We start from the raw sequence: 18237 nt of genomic DNA, 5'->3' as shown, positions 1-18237 counted from the left end.
CTGAAAAATAATCATTTTAATCATCAATACGAAGTGAAGGCTTCAAATTGCGGAGATCAGCACCGCCCCACCACGACCCGAGTCATTGGATTAGAACGGCAAAAAAATTATTATGAAAAAAAAATACAAAGTACAGTAGGACAAATAGCGACTCACATGTATTTCACTGCTCTTCTGACTGAGCCGCTGCATCCTGACTCCGCTCTGTAGCGTTTTTTTTCTTTTTTCTTCTAAAACCCGCGGTGCAGGTGTGTTTTTTTCGAGAGAAGGATATAGTTATCGGTAGTTGTTGTCACTCTTTTTTCTTCGGGGGAAAATAATTCTTATAAACCGACATGCCACCATCGATTATGTTAAATCTGGCAAGCTGTATTACGTACGTGTACATATTAAATCACAACCTTTTTGACACACAGGTTGAGAAGAAGCGGAGAGACTGTTTAGCCAATCAGAATGCAGAACACAAAGCACGATGCAAATCCACGAAGCAGCGAGAACGTGAAAGGTGAACCGCGAAATAGCGAGGGTTCACTGTAGCCAACAACCTGCACTTAGGATGTTGCAGGATGTTGTTTGCAGTAAATAAGTTTGTTTACTGCAATAAACTACTATTTATTGCAGTAGTTTATCTGCAATAAATAAAACAATCTAATCTATTGATCAGAGTTGATTGGGTATTTTCAATGTCTGGCTCTTTGACTGGAACATGTGTAATCAAGCTGACCCAAACAGCTGCTGTTCATTCCATTCTTCCCATGATGCATATCATGCATCAAAGCATCATGGCATGATGCATCATGGCATGGTATGCATCATGGGTCATCATCTGTTTCTCCAGATGATGACCCAGTCATGACCCAGGCACCTTGAGGAACTCCGCCAGTTTGGACACAGGTGCTGTCTGGCTCATTGAGTAAAATAATGCGACATTTCCTGTCCTGTAATGCATCTCAGTGGCCACACAGAGTAGTCCGTGGAGCAGCTGTCACATCCCTTACAAGCTGATGACACTCTAGGCTTCTTGGGAGTTGCTATAGCAACGATATGACACAAGGTCAGTGTCCCAATAAAAAGCACATTCAATGCTACTTAGAAAATCACAAGTTCTTTCCCTAACATCTTCAGAGCTGCAGCCTTACTGAGGGGAAAGGTTTGGATTGTTTAAAGAAAGGTTTATGGTGATGATTGAAGAGGATGCTCTAATGAAACGTCAGTGATAGAAGGCTTCCTTACACATCTCTACCATCCCCCCAGGCACAGACCTCCTCCATCAGATGTCTCCACTAGACATCAACGCACCTGCCCAGCAGGAGACCAGCCTCCTCAGGCGGTTAGTGAGACACAAAATGTCCTCAGCTTCCCTTCAGGACAGGCTGAGGGCTCGTCAGGACACAGATGTGTAATGCTAATGGTATAGATCCCAGTCAGAGATGTGTGTGTGAGTGTGTGTGTTTGGGAGCTGGGTCTACATCTTGATTCCCTCCTGCTGGCTGAGCTGAGACAGTGTCTTCTTGATCCGTAGCGCGGTGAGCCGGGCGGCACCGTTGGCGTACCAACACTCCCTCATGATCTTAGCCATGACCCGCAGAGCCTGCACACAGGTAGAGACACACATCAGCAGCTTGTCCCTCTCCTCACACACACTGAACCTGCTCGGGTTGCTTCCAGGGACCAGAGGGAGGCTAAGGGTGCAGCGACACCCTGAAGGCTTCCACATACACACACTCCAACAGCACACCATCAGCTGCTCTACCAGAGGTGGAAATTGGCACCTGCCAGCGGCCAAATACAGGTAAATGTAATATTGTTGTAGTGCACACATTTTCCCTTCTGTGCAGCATCCAGGTCTGTTTACCAGTTCTGAGACTCAACCAAAACCCCTGAGTGTCATCACCTTGAGAAATGAGATTTGGTTAAGTATAAACCAGGTTTTAATGCTGAAAATGATCAAATGTTAAAGTCATATGAATAGAACAGATACAGAGGTACATTCAGCATCCAGCACTGGGCTCCATTCAGCTCACCTTAGGGTGACACGGAGTGAAGTAAAGATTGTAGCGACTTCTGCTTTTATCTTCTCCTCATTCTGCTACCTCTCTAAGGAGTGTTGGTCTGCTTAACCAGCTTTTGTTTATGTGTGACTATCGCCAGTCTTACATGTTATGGTTATGTAATCGTGCAGCAGTGTGCATATAAGCAGATAAATGAGACAGAGGAAGGACACAGAGTCATTTATCCATAACAGTCTGAGATTGTGGAAGCGGTCGGGGTACAGTGAGGTCATCATCTGCTGGGAGCAGCTAGCACCACATGGATTCAGCATCTCTACTCAGCTGCACTGTGCTTTCAAATAACATTCAAACATCTGCCCACAATCATCAGCAGCCTGGATCAATCATAGAGGCTGGGTGGAGAAGGTTGTCATGTCTACTAGACATTTTGTGGAGTACAGTTTTCCTGAGCCTATTGTTAGCTTCCTGTTAGCTGACCTGAGTGGAACGTGGTGTGGTCAGCCTCAAGTTTAGTGTGCTTTGTGCCCAGAGATTATGTTCTTAAAATCTTGGTTGTAAGGAGTGAATATTTGAGTTCCTGTTGCCTTTTAATCTTGGCCACATGAACGAAGCCTGAAGTCCACCCAGCTGCTGACAAGACATTCTCTCTGGTAACTCCTGGTTATGATGTTTCTGCACTGGATCATTTCTGATGGACTCAGACAAACCTGTCTGGTATCAATAGTCACCATGTCACTCTGATGCTTGCTTTGAGTAATCTTTTTTTTTTTTTTTTTCCTTTTTTTCTCCGAAGAGTTTTTGCGGCGCTAGTGGCTCGTATTTTTTCTACAGTAGGCAGACAGGAAGGAGGGTGAGGAGAGGGGGGAAGACATGCGGTAAAGGTTGTCGGGACTGGGAGTCGAACCCGTGACGTCCGCGTCGAGGACTAAGGCCTCCAAACGTGGGGCATGCTAACACCCTGCGCCACCACAGCACGCCCCTGCTTTGAGTAATCTTAATTAGTCACTACAATCTTACATTTCTCACCTTTCAAGTTGAGAAATGCGAAAACACACAAATTATTATAATGAGCCAGTGTTTTCCATTTTGCTGTTTATTTGTTACTTTGGTTTAGAATACAGCTGTGATTGGAGGCTTTGATGTTTGTCATATTTGTACTGTAAGGTCAGGTTTGAATGATTGCCAATCAATATCATCAATGCTTATTTTGCTACCATGTTTTGGTGCAACAAATACATCAGTGACCTTTCACTGACCTGTTCTGTTTACCAGAAACAACAAGCTCCTGTTAGAATTTTAAGCAGTAATTTAAAAAGGGTTTAATAAACGGTTGATCTTTCCTCTAACAAACAGATCATTTGTTAAAAATAAGCTCTGTAAGCCCAGACATCCCAACGATCTGCTGAAAACTGGTCCAGCAATCAGACCAGAGCTGGGGATATAAACAGCAGCTGCTTTCCCTGAGTCAGAGTGTGTGTGTGTGTGTGTGTGTGTCAGACTGTCTACTGAGACCATAGTACTACATCCGAGGGCTTCCTTCAGTCCTCATTAACAGTCTCCATCCATCAGCCACGTTAGAGTCAACAAGCATAACAACACCCACACAACATCTTCACACTTCTACTGCCGGACAACGCAGAGATAGATGGAACTGTGGAGCTCTTCTCCTCACAGTTACATATTTTCAGCCATTAATTGAATATAGCTGTTGGATATAAGGGAGCAAAGAAGAAAGGAGAGAAATGTAACTGCTCTGCAAATGGAATGACTAAATTCTGTTGCAGTTTAGGATTTAAAATAGTAATGCGTCAGATTACTCATTACTGAAAAAAGTGATCTGATTGACATCACTGATCACAACATATTTCAAATGAACACAACAGAAACCTGAAAGTCATGTGACAGTTAATCATGGTAGTGTGGTGGTGCGAGGCTGTGTTCCAGCAGAAGTCCAGCACATCACTGGTTCTGGTTCTGTTCAGAAAGCAGTGATTCAGACTCAGCCCCCTCCAGCCTACCTCACAGCTCTGCCAGCGGTTGGGAATATTTGGTCGAAGTTTCTGCTCGCAGACCACCTTTTTCATTTCCTCCACTGATGGATCTGACTGGACCAGGTCATAGTAGGGTAGCTGGTAGTCCTCATGAATGCCTGACAAAAAAAAAGCATGGAGTCAAAATAATTAGCAATATTCATTCCTGTATCCAAATTTTTCTAAACTTTGAGCGTTTGGGTCCGCTGTAACCAGAATTTTTGGTGCAGTCCTCACCTCCCACAGAGCAGCGGCTGGCAATCTCCCAGAACACCAGGCCCATGGCGTAGATATCGGCCCGTTTGAACGACTCAAAGTGCTTCATGTTGATGGAGTCATCCAGCACCTCTGGAGCCATGTACCTGACAGGGAGCAACATGGACCGTTACCCAACACATTCCTCAGCATGGAATCAGGATACATTTCATACACAATCACCAGATAGTGACTGGTGTCAGTACTTCATTTATCCATAATGCTGCAACCCATAAAGCCAAATATCTGACATATTTCAGCCTGTGTACATTCTGACTGGATGCTTCTCACTTTTAACATTCTAGTAGTGAATGTATTTTAACCAGATTGGACTAGAACTGAATAAATGTCATCTCTGCAACAGAAACCATGTCCATGAAACACCCGCTGAAGCTCCTGGTTGCTTTAATGTACAGTAACGTTTGGTTACAAACACACTCCGTACTTGGAGTAAACATCTTTCATTCTCAGCCTAAGAAAGGAAACCATTTCAAGACAGCAAATGCCTGCGTTTGGAAAGGATTTGCTGTGAAGTAAACACTCCGGCACAGAGCACACTAGTCATCAGAACTGCTCTTGTTCTTACAGGGCCACATCATCAAGCAAAGCCAGCAGGAAAGAAGCTAGAGAGCATTCTACCGCTAATAATGTGAACACTGCAACTCTGCAGCTAGAAGCCGTGATTCAGCTCTTTCTGTCATTAAATCATTAAAACAGTATTAGAGTGCTGCTGTTAACTAACAGCTTCCTCCACGTCTGGCTGGATACACGCGCTACTGGCTCAATACCAGAAACATCAACATGACTGAAACTAGTTCACTAAATGTTTGTTAGATGAAACTAAAGACTATATATATATATATATATATATATATATATACACACACACACACACACACACTTTTAATTTTTGTGTGGTTTCTCCCTTTGAGGAGATATTTCATAAAACAGACGACTGTAACGCAGCTAATTTGGGACTAGCACTCTGGTTTTGGGAGAAGAGGTTATAATCAGGTCAGAGTTATCTAAGTTATCTAGTCGCGGACCGGCCCTTTTCTATTATTTTTAATAATTCTTTTGAATAAAAAAGATCAAGTCCAGAGATAGTGGTGGTGCTTTTTAATCTCTTCTCAGTATGATCAGGCAAACTTTATCAGATAAAATTTTTTGACCTTTTATTCCATTCCAATTTATTAAATGTGTGATGAGTAACTGCAGCATAGTTTTTCCTGTCAGTCTGAGTCAAATTAAGGAGGGAAGTAAGTAATTAAGTAAACTTTATTTATATAGCACCTTTCCCAGTCAAAGTGCTGCACAGTAAGAAGTAGTAAAAAAAACAGTAAAAGCAATTAAACAGGCAGATTTTAATTTTTATTTCATCAAACGCATACACTGCCTACATGAAGAAAAGAAAGTTAACACCAAAAGCAAACAGATTACAAACGCTAATGTTCTGTTGGACTGTCTTTAGCTTCAATTAAGACACTCATTTGCTGTGGAAATGGTTCAATAAGCTTCTACAAAGTTACAAGATTTATTTCCATCTAGTGCTGCAGCCATTTTTCAGAGGGTGAGACGGCAAGGGCACAGTGCAGCCTGAGAACGGCCCACCATGAAAAGATGAATGTCCCGTTGGGAGGTGAAAACAGAAAGACCCTCACCTGCTCTGCTATCAAGCATAAATTAGAATGTTAGCTAACTTCATCTGAGAGCAGCACACCCTGCACAACACATGTTCAGTTACATTCTTCTGTCACTTACTGACATTTATCATCTGCATTATAACTTGGCAACAGATGATACAGTAGGTATTCTTAACAAATGTAGTAATGATTACAAAACAACAGAATGAAATCAACAGACAGATAAAGTCAAAATAAAATAATACAAAACATACCATTAAATCCCCCCTGAGTTAAGGTGGTCCACACATTCTTAAGCACCATGGTATTTTAGACCGACCCAAGAGAACACACAAGCGCAAAAGGGCAATCCTGTAATTGTGTCATTGAAATAATAACGGTATGACAGAGCTGCACCTTATATTAACAACTGTTATTTGAAGCCTTAAGGAATATGTGATTTCTTCCATCAAATGAATGTCCCAAACTTTTTGTATCCATGTGTTATATGTAGGAGGTCCTGGCTTCAGCCATCTCATAGTTATATGAGATGGCTATAAGTATATAATACTTTGTTGTAAAGCAGTGTTCTAAACTGGCGATCATTTAAGGCTCGGGCAACAATAAAGTTGATCACACGAATAACATCACTCTCGGCTTTTGAGAAAATTGAAGGTTTTTAAGTGCCTTATAGTGCAGAAAATACGGTACTTGCCTTTTGGTTCCCACTCTGTGGTTTGGAGCGATGTCGATGGTGTCGGTGGCGGAGTCGTGTCGAACAGCCAGACCCAGGTCAGCGATGCAGCAGGTCCCGTTCTTCTTCACCAGGATGTTCTTGGACTTTAGATCTCTGTGAGCGATAGCTGGCTTTCCTGCACACACAGTTAGAACGTCAACAGTTGCTAACAAGTTGTGGTCACCACAAGAATCAATCTAGGTTTTAAATACGATACAGAGTTAGTCAAAGATTATTTTAACAGAGCATTCTGAAACTGGAGGATTTAAATCAGTGAGATAAACTTGAATTTCCACAGCAATTTTAGAGGTTAGATCAATTAAAAAGAAAATATGTTCGTATTAATTGATGTTTGAACGCTATTGTGAAGCTGTGTGTAGCGGCTCACCTTGTGTCCCTACAATCTCCATGTGAAGGTGGGCCAGGCCGCTTGCGGTGGACAGGGACAGCTTGATCATGCCCTCCACAGTGACCGTGTAGCGGTTCAGGTAGTCAAACAGGGAGCCGTGTTCATGGTAGTCTGACACCAGCCACAGCTGAGTCCAGGTTCCGTTATCTGTCCACACACACACAACCATCATCCACAGGATGGACTAGACTAGAACACCCTCCCAGCCCCCTTCGCTGTGAGAGGTGCTGTTCTGATTGGAGAAATCAAGGTGAGCTGATAATCCCACACTAATGTGTAGAGAAGATGGGTCTTACACATTGATTATTATGTAAGTTCTTAAACTTTAATCATTTTCATCTTCACTCAATGTCTTGCTAAACATTCCTTTGACTGAGTTGCTGGTATAGTTTTCTCACAGAGGCTGCTGAGACCTCAGCTCACCTTTGTTATCGGCAGCGATAAAGCCCAGGATGTTCTCGTGGCGCAACATGACTGTCTGGTAGATCTCAGCCTCACGGAACCAGGAGCGCTCTTCTCTGGAGGAGAATATCTTCACCGCCACCTCCTCACCACGCCACTTACCCCTCCACACCTCGCCAAAACGTCCCTTCCCAATGCTCTCCTGCAGGATGATGGTTCTGGCGATGGTCCTCTGGACCAGCAGAGGCAGGCCTGCAAGGAAAACCCACAAAACACAGGAGAGGCTCACAGAGCTGAAAGGCTCTGTTCCTGTTGGACTCAGCATCTTTTCTGAGCTGCCAGATACAGAAAAGAAAGGAAAGGAAAAACATCCAAGTGTTTGTCTTCTTACATTGAGACTGATCCTCTTTGTTGTTGCTATGTGCACGCTGTGGATGCACAACAGCAATGCTAAATGTGCAGAAATCTATAAATGAATGAAAACTACCAAGTACTTCACAGCTTCACCTCTTGAAGTTAAACATGACATTCTTCTTCCACATGAACATAAACGACTGAAAGTAAAACCTTGTTTTTTTATTGTGATAAAAAAACCAGGTAAACCAGGTAATAAACCAGGTTATTTAACCAGGTAAAACCCCAGTGAGATCCAGATCTCATTTTCAAGAGGGGCCTGGGCAGAAACCTGCAACACACAACGACCTGGATACACAAAAGTAAAACTAATTAAAACATACGCACAAGTTTAAAACAAATTAAAAACAGTTTAAAAGCAATGACACTGAATCATGTTGCATGTTTTTAAAACTGCTAGAAAAAGAAATAAGATCCAAAATTTTTAGTTTATTCCGTGCTGTAGGAGTTATTACACTAAATCAGGGGTGGGCACTCCTGGTCCTCGAGGGCCGGTGTCCTGCAACTCTTAGATGTCTCCCTGGTTCAACACACCTGAATCCAACAGCTGAATCTCCTCCTAAGTGCAGTCAAGTTCTCCAGAGTCCTGTTAACGACCTCATTATTTGACTCAGGTGTGTTGAAGTAGAGATGCATCTAAAAGTTGCAGGACACCGGCCCTCGAGGACCAGGAGTGCCCACCCCTGCACTAAATGCTTGCTTCCCTTTTTCTGTGCAAACACATGGAACATGCAAAAGAAAAATGTTATTGGAGCGTAAAGAGTGCAAAATAACAGATCATTGTAGGAGAGAATTTAAGTAGGTTGGAGACAGTAGTAGAGTTTTATAAATTGGTATCATCAAGTGATTGTGTCTCCGTATGCTCAAAGGAGGCCATTCACGTTTTGCATGCAACTCAGTGATTCGTCAGTAATGAGAGATGGTTCAGATGCTCTCAGACCAGCTCTTAAGCATCTCAGTTCTTTAATCTGCCATCTGTAAGGACTAGGCAGCCTAAAAATGAGCAAAAGTTGGACTTAGTCCCAACCGTCTCTGAAAGTGAAACGCTGCTGAATTCAAATGTGGTATTTTCTTATGATTTATATAGGGAAATGTATTACCAATGATTAGACAGACATCTTCTCCCGCTCCGAGACAAACTCTGAGCATGTCTTGGAGTGCCGCATGCGAGTTAAAGCGGGAGGTGATGGGTGGCAGTGGTAACAAAAACACGTAATTAGTAAGTATTGCTTGGATTTGAATCCTTATGTTTTGAATCAACTGAAAACAAGGATGTTGACAAATAAACCAGACAATATGCTGACACTTAGGTGATACACTTGTGGTCTTGAAATAAAGAGTCCTCAATGTCCTAGACAAGACTGAGACCAAATGCGGCCGAGTCCAAGTCGAGACCATCAAAAAGTGAGCTCAAGACTGGTCTCGATTACTACAACACTACAGCATGGAGGACATCTAGCCTGAACGACTGCATGAAAAATGGCAAAATACCAGTGAAACATGCAAACGATTTATAGCTGGTCAGCAGCTATAAATGAGCCAACGAATAGCTTGATATCAGTGAAATCTTTTCTATAATGGGTGGGTGATCACACTATCTCTGATTGGGTTAGAGTGCTATATGGGCCTAATGCAGGGGTCTCAAACTCGCGGCCCGCGGGCCAACTGCGGCCCTCGGGACGATAGTTTGTGGCCCCCGCCTTAATATGAAAGTTTAATGTTAGTGCGGCCAGCGAGTTTGATATAATTGGCACTTTTCAGTGCTGTGTGCAGAGCTGAACGAACTTACCAGTCACGGTGGAGTATATTGCTCTCGGGGGCGGGACATCGGCCGGGCCTATTTGCATTTTCTATTTGTCATTATTTGCATGCGGTACATGCGCAATTTCCGCGGCCGCTCCCGCTTCACGTGCTTCAGCATCCAGTCTAGACCCGGAAGTTGCTGATCAGTGTAACATAATTAAGGTTAAGCGCTGTAACGCTTGGGTTGTGTTTAAGGGAGGAGAGGAGGCGGCAGATTCGTCAGGACGGTCAAAAACTCACAACCACACTGGTACTGGGAATTCCACAGTGTTGTCTTTTAATAAACACACTCTTCACCAACCTTACAAAGCCCGGTTGAACGACTGCTATATTATCAGACATGAAAATTGAGCAGCGTCCAAACAACCCGTAACATTACTAAAAAGCAGTGGCGGGCCGTGCATTTCACACCTAGGCCTTCAGTAGTGCTCTGTCTGAATCAATCCAACCCTCAATAACTATTTTATGGCTATAAAACCTCTACTGCAGGTACAGCTGCGACACACATAAAAAAGCATCAAAAATAACCTAATAAAATTGCAATATTATTTAGGAATATAGCAACATTTTACTCACCAAAAATCCTGATTATTTGTACACAAAATCCATCCTCCTTTCTTTTCTCAAGAAGATTTCAATTACTCTGTTGTGCAGATTATCCGTGCGTTTCACTTCCATGAAGAAGTCCTTTTCTATCGCCATCGAACCTAATGCTGAAAGTCGAGCCTGCCCTGTCGTATTTCTGGCATAAGTTTTAGTTAGTAGACTGAAAGTGGCGGACAAATCCTTTTCCCGGTTGTGACAGGCTCGCTAGCTTCGGAGTTGCCCGACCTTGCTTAACAATGTCCAGCTTTTCTTGAAAAGTCCGTCTTGAAAATGGCTTTGACAGTAAATCTCCAACCAAATCCATTTCTTCTCCTGCTTCACCCATTGTGGGTTGACAAAACTGCTATTAAATCATCACAACAATATCTTTGCTTGTGCAGCTAGCTACAGATGCAGTTTGCTAGCTCTGGCTAGTACACTCTTTGACTATCCAATCAGAGCGTGTGAATACGCTGACGTTTCCGTACGCCTGCTAGAGGACCTTGGTGTCGCCAACTCAAAATCTCACTGGTTGAAGCAACAGTTTGATCCACATTTATTTTATGCTACAGGGCCCGCAGAACTGATTGTGAAGGCCTACAGGCAGACTTCTTTGACCCTGGCAACAAATAGTGGCTGAAATGTGATTGGTTAAATGCTTAAATATGAAAATACACGTCTGGAAGCAGTGCAACCAGAAGACTAGCAATGAAAGGAAGCGGACAGACCATTTGGATTTATTTAATACGTATTCATGGACAAAATATAATTAACATCAGTCTGTGATTCAGATATTTTTAGGCCAGCAGAGAAGACCTTGCAGGCCCTGACGGCCCACCATTGCTAAAAAGTTAGGGAGTTAACATGTCCGTCTAGCACGTTTCTCCCACGCTCTCTACAGAGAAGCCGTGGCGCATACTTCTGACATCATTAGCAATAGAGTATCTTAAAGAGACACTACACAATTATGGCTGTTACAGCGCCTGACTATGGCCAAATATGGTAATAGGCAATCAGAAAGGTTCGGCTGAGGAGACAGTGTGTGTGAATGCGGCCCAGCCTTACCCAGACTCTACCTCCAGTGGCCCCCGGGTAGATTGAGTTTGAGACCCCTGGCCTAATGTATTCTTGTTGAACCTCAGGGAGGCTTTCTGTGTTCAGAGGGTTTTTTATTTCAGAAGAACTTGTTGCATAACTGCAACGTCAGGCTTGTTTCAGCCATATAATTAAGAAACTAGGTCAAGTTTGTGACTAACTTGATGGCACTCTGGAGCTCTGTTCCAGACAGATTTCTCATTAAGTCAGCAGATAATAATCACACACAATGAACAGCTGGTCATCAACAAGGCCCAGTTTAGCTGCAACATAAAACCTGACGTTATGGTGACATCCTGAAGCCTTCCCACTCTGAGGCTTCAGGAGAGGCAGGAAGAGGACAGAATTCCAAACAGTGAGGACATCAGCAGTTATCCTAAACTGGACGCCTTGCAGACGGGTATTTGTTGTGAACTGGTGCCATATTAATAAATCAAAATAAATGAAAAGCAAAAAGCTTTCTGCTCCTCAAATTGAAAAAAAATTGTGATCAACATTCCAACATGGCAATAGAAACATATGTACCTAGTTTTACATCTGCATTCAAAGCCAGAGGGGGAGAGCTATTTGGCCACACCCATTTTTGAAAATTGCACCTCTTTTTCAAGGAAGTGCAATCTTTTGAAGAATATTTTTTATTGAATTTTATAACATAAAAGAAAGAACAAGTGACAGTGATACACTTAACACAGATTCTCATTAAATAACTTGGTCCCCAAAGCAAACAAACACAAATAAACAATAATGAACAATGAGAAAAAAGAAAAAAAGAGAAAAAAAAAACCCCAGCAATCTCTGCACAGTTCTCTTAATGTCCTTTGTAACGTTTCAGAAACTCGGTCAACGGTGACCATGTCTTTTCAAATTTCGCTCCTTTTCCTCTGACAATATAAGTGAGTCGCTCCAGAGCCATACAGGATGACATCTCCTTCACCCACATGTGATTTGATGGTATATCCATTTTTTTCCAGTATAGAGATATTAATCTCCTAGCCTGCAGGAGTCCAAAGTCAATCAATTTTAACTGTCTGGAATTAAAAACACAGTTCTCTGAATAAATACCCAAAACACACATTTTGGCCTCAGCAGGTACATTCACTCCAACGATCTCTGACAAAGTTTGTGTAACCAAGTTCCAATATTGTTGTAACTTTGGACACTCCCATACACAGTGAAAGAGAGTACCTCTTCCAACCAAACATTTACAGCAGATATCTGGGATGTTAGGTGCCCAGCGGTTCAATTTGACTGGAGTTATGCAAGTTCTCATCAACCACTTGTACTGAAGGAGTTTCATGCTTGTATTGATTGATTGCTTTTGGGCCTTTATGCATGCAGTATTCCAGTCCGCTACTTGTATCTCCTCTCGGATGTCAGCTCTCCATGCATCCAATTTGTCTGCAGTGGATTCCTCATCGTGCCTTAGTAAAGCTATATAAAATAAAGAAATATGACCTCTCCTCTCTAAATTTCCTAGCACAATATTCTCTAGGTATGATAGTGGTGGTTTGGATTCAATCATTTTATGTTTCAACATAATAAAATGTTTAATTTGTAAATACTTATAAAAGTGTTTCTTTGGAATGCTATATATTTGGCATAACTGCTCAAATGTAAGAAGCCTGTCATCCTTATAAAGATCTGCCAGTTTCTGTACACCTTTATTTGCCCAGATTTTGAAACCTCCATCAGCTGTCCCTGACTTAAAATATCTGTTCCCCGAGATGGGTGAGAAAGAGGAAATGGAAGGGGTATCTCCAATATATTGATGGGTCCTATACCAAACATCAATTGTGTTTTTCAGAAAGGGATTTTTTGTCATTTTTATCAGTTGCTTTGGTTTTGCGGAATAGAAATACAGATTTAATCTAAAGTTTGTTATTAATTGTTCAATTTTTATCCATGCTGGGGGTGATTCGGTTGAGAAATAAAACATAGCTGAACGCAGCTGGGCGGACCAATAATGCAATTTAAGATTAGGAAGTTGCAACCCCCCTCTCTCATATGGCAGGTACAACAGGCGAAGTCTTAATCTAGGTTTTTTATTATTCCAAATAAATCTACTGAAAATACCATTTAAACCATCAAAAAATTGTTTTGGAAGAGGCCGAGAATTGTCTGAAAAAGATACAAAAATTTTGGCAATATATTCATTTTAATCACATTTATTCGGCCAATCATTGATATGGGCATTATCATCCAATTATTCAGTGACTCGTTTACTTCACTGACCAGAGGATCATAGTTTGCTGATACAATTGTTTTAATGTCTGAGGTGATCTTAACACCAAGGTACACAAATCCCTCTCTTGCATTGATAAAGGGGGTTTGTATAACCGGGTTCAGTCTTTCGTCCCTGTTCAAAAATAGAATAGAGGACTTTGAATCATTTATTTTGTAGCCAGAAAACTGACCAAACAACTCTATTTGTTGCATTAAATTTGGGATGCTAATGGACAAGCTTGTCAAAAAAACTATCAGATCATCAGCATACAATGCCAATCTATGCTCTTGGTTTCCGAACTGAATGCCAAATAGATCAGTTCGCATTCTTATCATCATTGCCAAGGGTTCTATAGCTAAGACAAATAACATCGGAGATAACGGACAACCCTGGCGAGTGGAACGTTCTAATATGAAAGGTTTGGAGGCTAAATTATTTGTCCAAACACTGGTTTCAGGAATTGTATACAAAAGTTTAACCCATTTGAGGAAATTGCAACCAAATCCATACCTCGGAAGAACGTTAAATAGATATGACCATTCAATTCTATCAAAGGCCTGACGGGCATCAAGTGATAATAAAGCAGTATCTTTAGCGTCAAATTTCTCATGAATTATATTTAGGACTCTTCTTATATTGTGAAACCCTTGACGTTTTGGTATAAAGCCATTTTGATCGTTATGAACTAAATACGAAATAAAGGGGTCCAGTCTGTTTGCTAAAACTTTGCAAAGTATTTTAGTGTCCACAGACTGATTGGTCTAAATGAGGAGCACTCCTCAGGGGGTTTACCAGGCTTTAACATCAGTGTGATCATTGCATGTCTCAGAGTAGGTGGGAGAACTTCACTTCTAAATGCTTCTTCATACATATTAAAGAGCGGGGTTATAAGTTTTTCTTTAAAAGTTTTGTAGAATTCAATAGGGAAACCGTCTGGCCCAGGAGCTTTACCGCTGTTGATACTTTGTATGGCCTGTGAAATTTCTTCAATCGTTAAATTTGTATCCAATTCCTTTTTTGTCTCTTCTGTAAGTGTCTGGAACTGAAGTTGATCTAAGAACATATCTTGTTCTTCCTTACATAAAATTGCCTAAAGCTATTGTTAATTTCAGCTGGATCTACTGTTACCCTACCAGAGGGGGTCTTTATACTATTAATTGCTCTTTCACTTTGTATTTTCTTAATTCTCCACGCCAATAATTTCCCAGCTTTCTCGCCTTGGTCATAATAAGATTGTTTTAACCACATTAAACTTTTTGCTGCTGCTTCATAAGATAATTTATTATATTCAGTTCTCAAACATAACAATTCACTCTGCTTTGTTTGGTCATCATTGGTATTTAAGTCTAATTCCAAAAATTTTATTTGTTTACCTAGAATTTCCATTCGCTTCTTTTGTTGTTTGTTTTTTGTACTTGTATAGCTAAGAATGTCACCTCGAATATATGCTTTGAATCCTTCCCATCTCACTGAGGCGGAAGTCTGACCCGTATTTAATTCAAAATAAGTATCTATCTTCTCCCCTATCAATCTGACAAAATTTTGATCTTGTAGCCATTTTGCTTGAAACCGCCAACGAGGTGTATTATGCACCAAGTTTTCTATGTGAATATTCAGTGAGATAGGTGCATGATCACTGATCACTATGCTGTCATACTGACATTGTTTGATCATTGATAAAAGTTCTCTTGAAACAAGGAAATAGTCTATACGTGAGCGGAACTTGTGTATACCCGAGTGACAAGAGAATTCTATTTTATCAGGATTTTGTTCTCTCCACACTTCCACCAAGTTGATATCCAATATATATTGACTTATTAATTTCCTAGTTTGTTTTTTATAAGCATCTGGGCCAATTGATCGATCAATATTTGGGTTTAAAGTGCAGTTAAAATCTCCTCCAATTACATAAAGTCCTTTAAGAGTAGATATAGTAAGAAACAGGTCTTCAAAAAATTTTGGCTTATTTTCATTTGGACCATATAAACTCACTAAATTTAAAGTAAATGAGAAAATATTACCCTGGACAATTACATACCTACCAGCTGAATCTTTTATTGTTCTTACAATTTGGAATGGTATGCTTTTATGGATCAAAATAATTACACCTCTTGCATAATTATCATATGATGCATATATCACCTGGCCCGGCCATCTATTTTTAACAGACTTTATCTCACAATTTGTTAAATGTGTTTCTTGAAGAAAAATTATCTTCGATTTAAGTTGCTTAATCCTGTTTATAACCTGTTTCAGTTTAGTTTGATTCCGAAGACCTCTCACATTCCAACTTGTAATTTTTATGTAAGAAATTTGAGTATTAACTTGTTCCATCCTTTATTATTTTTTTTGGAATGTTAATAACAAAACATGACGCTGAGTTAACGGAAAATACACACAGATTTGAGTAAAATAAAATAACTAAATAAAAGAAAAAACCCCAGAAAGTGACACATAACCCTTAATCCCCCCCCTCCCTTACTCAGATTAATAAATTGGGGCTTTTGCTAATCCACTAATAAGAGGAGTAGCTGAACTATGAGACCCACTTCAAAAGCAACAGTGGTGCCCGTGAACCATACACCATAGTAGAAACATTACTACAGCGAACCCATAAATAACCATAAATTCCCTCTTCTGAGAGGCGTTTAACCGAAGATATTTCGTATTAACGTGACATACATAACCAGCAAGTACAAAAGTATTTGCTAAAAGTGTTATAGGAACATATAGAACTATAGAACATATAGAACTATAAGAGAAGAAAAAAAAAGCCAAAACGAAGTCACTCCGTAGCTACCTATGACTTATACATACACGAAAAATTAACTGGATATTGTGTCAGCTGAGACAGAGAAAAACAGATGTCAGATATAAGCAGCTGATTTTGTGGTTCAGGAACTGAACCACTCACCAGTACAGTCAGTTCTCCCCAGCGTATGTGCGGAGGAAATCCCCAGCTTCCTTAGGAGATGAAAACAGCTGTATCTTCCCCTTGTGGAGGATCCTCATTTTGCATGAATTGTATTGAAACCCGTGGAACATTCCCTTTTCAGAAAAAGCCTTCCTGATGTTATCGAACTCAGCTCGCTGTCGGATGGTTTCTGCTGAAAGATCTTGAGTGAAGAAAAGTTTATTCCCCTCGTATTGAATATTGCGTTGTTTTGTAGAGCGGAAAACAAATTCCCGATCTTGGAAGTTCAGGAACCGAATGAGGACGGCTCTGTGCTGGTTCGGCTTCGGAGGTGCCAGAGTGCGGTGGGCCCTCTCAATGATGAAGGATCTATCGGTCTCCAGCCAGCGCGGCAGCATCTCCCGTATAAAGTCCAGTAAAGGCCGCTGACCTTCAGCGCTCTCCCGGAGCCCAAAAAGGCGCAGATTCTTCCTTTGGCCTCGATTCTCCAGGTCGTCGGTCTTCGCCTCCAAGTAGGATATTCGCTTCAGGGATTTGGTCAGACTAGCCGTACTAGCTTCTAAAAGTTCCTCCACCGACACGATTCTGTTTTCAGCTTCCTCCAGTCTAGTAGCATTAGCCGCAACATTTTGCTTCACCTCTGCTATGTTTTTTTCCAGAGAAGCAATGGACTTGTCATTTCACCCATACGGTTATCTATGCTGTCCAGTTTATTTCCAAATCCACCGAACTCAGAATGTAACGACCGAAGCTCAGCTAGTACCGTGCTAAGGTCACACATGCTATTGTTAAGGAAAAATGATTATTTTTAGTGCTTAATACAGTTTTCTGTTGAGCATTTGGGAATTCAGCCGAATAGCAGGCATTCAGACCAGCAGGGCCCCCCCCCCCCTGCTGAAGACAGAGCAATAAAAGTAACATTCCGATGGGGCAGAGGTAAGGAAGTTTGGGGGAAGAGACTTCAGAGGTATCTGCGAAATCTCATCTCAGGATTTTGGCGCCAGGGATCCGTACCAGACAGGGATGAGCACTAAGTGGTCCGCCCTTTTACTGAGACAAAAAACAGACATCTTTGCCATAAATGAGGGGAGTTCCAAGTTTCTCTGGGTGCCTGAGGGGGTTTCCAGTTGGTCAGCACGAGGAACGCCTTGGCTGCATAAATTAAATAGGGAAACAACTATTTGGTATAAGATGACGTGTAAGGAGAGAAAATGCAGAGAGTGGCCACTATTTTTTGCATTTTTGTCTTTTTTTCGTGTTTTGTCTGTCTTCCCCTTGTCTGTTTTTATTTTTATGAGAAAAATGCATATCTCTGTTCCTCTGCAGCTTTGTTGTCGATTGCTTTGTATGAGATTAAACTCTGTCATCTGTGACGTCAACACGCTTTGTTGTTGTTTCGTTTTAGCCGCACGCCGCCACTCGTCGAGGATCCCGGGAAAATTAAAGAGGAAAGAGCCAAACGTTTTGTCCAAAGTTAGCATTAAATTATCCTCTTTATTAATACTATCAATGCTAGTGGCACCTTCTTTGTCTTGATCTGTTCCCGAAATATCAGTTTTAGTTGGTTTTTGGGGACCGCGTTTTCGTGTGAAAATATCACAATCCTTAAGAGTAGTCGATTTTGACATCTTCAGATCCAAATTATGTTTCTAATCCTGGGTTTTATCGAAGATTTGGTGCAGGTCACACGAGGCATCCACTTTAAGCTGCCATCTTGATTCGCGGCTCCACAGCGC

At 41.4% G+C, this 18237-nt stretch overlaps 1 protein-coding gene across 1 annotated transcript in view; it reads right to left on the bottom strand.

The window, feature by feature from the left end:
* Positions 1-217: 217 nt before the first annotated feature.
* The window catches only part of LOC102222719 (TGF-beta receptor type-1-like), a 35280-nt gene continuing 17260 nt past the window's right edge, over positions 218-18237 (bottom strand). The window contains exons 4-9 of the mRNA XM_023326272.1: positions 7488-7718; positions 7044-7211; positions 6635-6791; positions 4280-4404; positions 4031-4161; positions 218-1591 (exon numbers count right to left, since the gene is read on the bottom strand). Of these exons, the coding sequence (XP_023182040.1) occupies positions 1466-1591; positions 4031-4161; positions 4280-4404; positions 6635-6791; positions 7044-7211; positions 7488-7718 (938 nt within the window). The 3' untranslated portion in view covers positions 218-1465. The remainder of the gene's footprint in view (positions 1592-4030; positions 4162-4279; positions 4405-6634; positions 6792-7043; positions 7212-7487; positions 7719-18237) is intronic.

The sequence above is a fragment of the Xiphophorus maculatus genome, chromosome 21 (genome assembly GCF_002775205.1).
Source record: "Xiphophorus maculatus strain JP 163 A chromosome 21, X_maculatus-5.0-male, whole genome shotgun sequence".
Lineage (NCBI taxonomy): Eukaryota > Metazoa > Chordata > Actinopteri > Cyprinodontiformes > Poeciliidae > Xiphophorus > Xiphophorus maculatus.
Note: the sequence above shows the minus strand (reverse complement) of the source record. Positions and strands in the feature narration are given on the sequence as shown.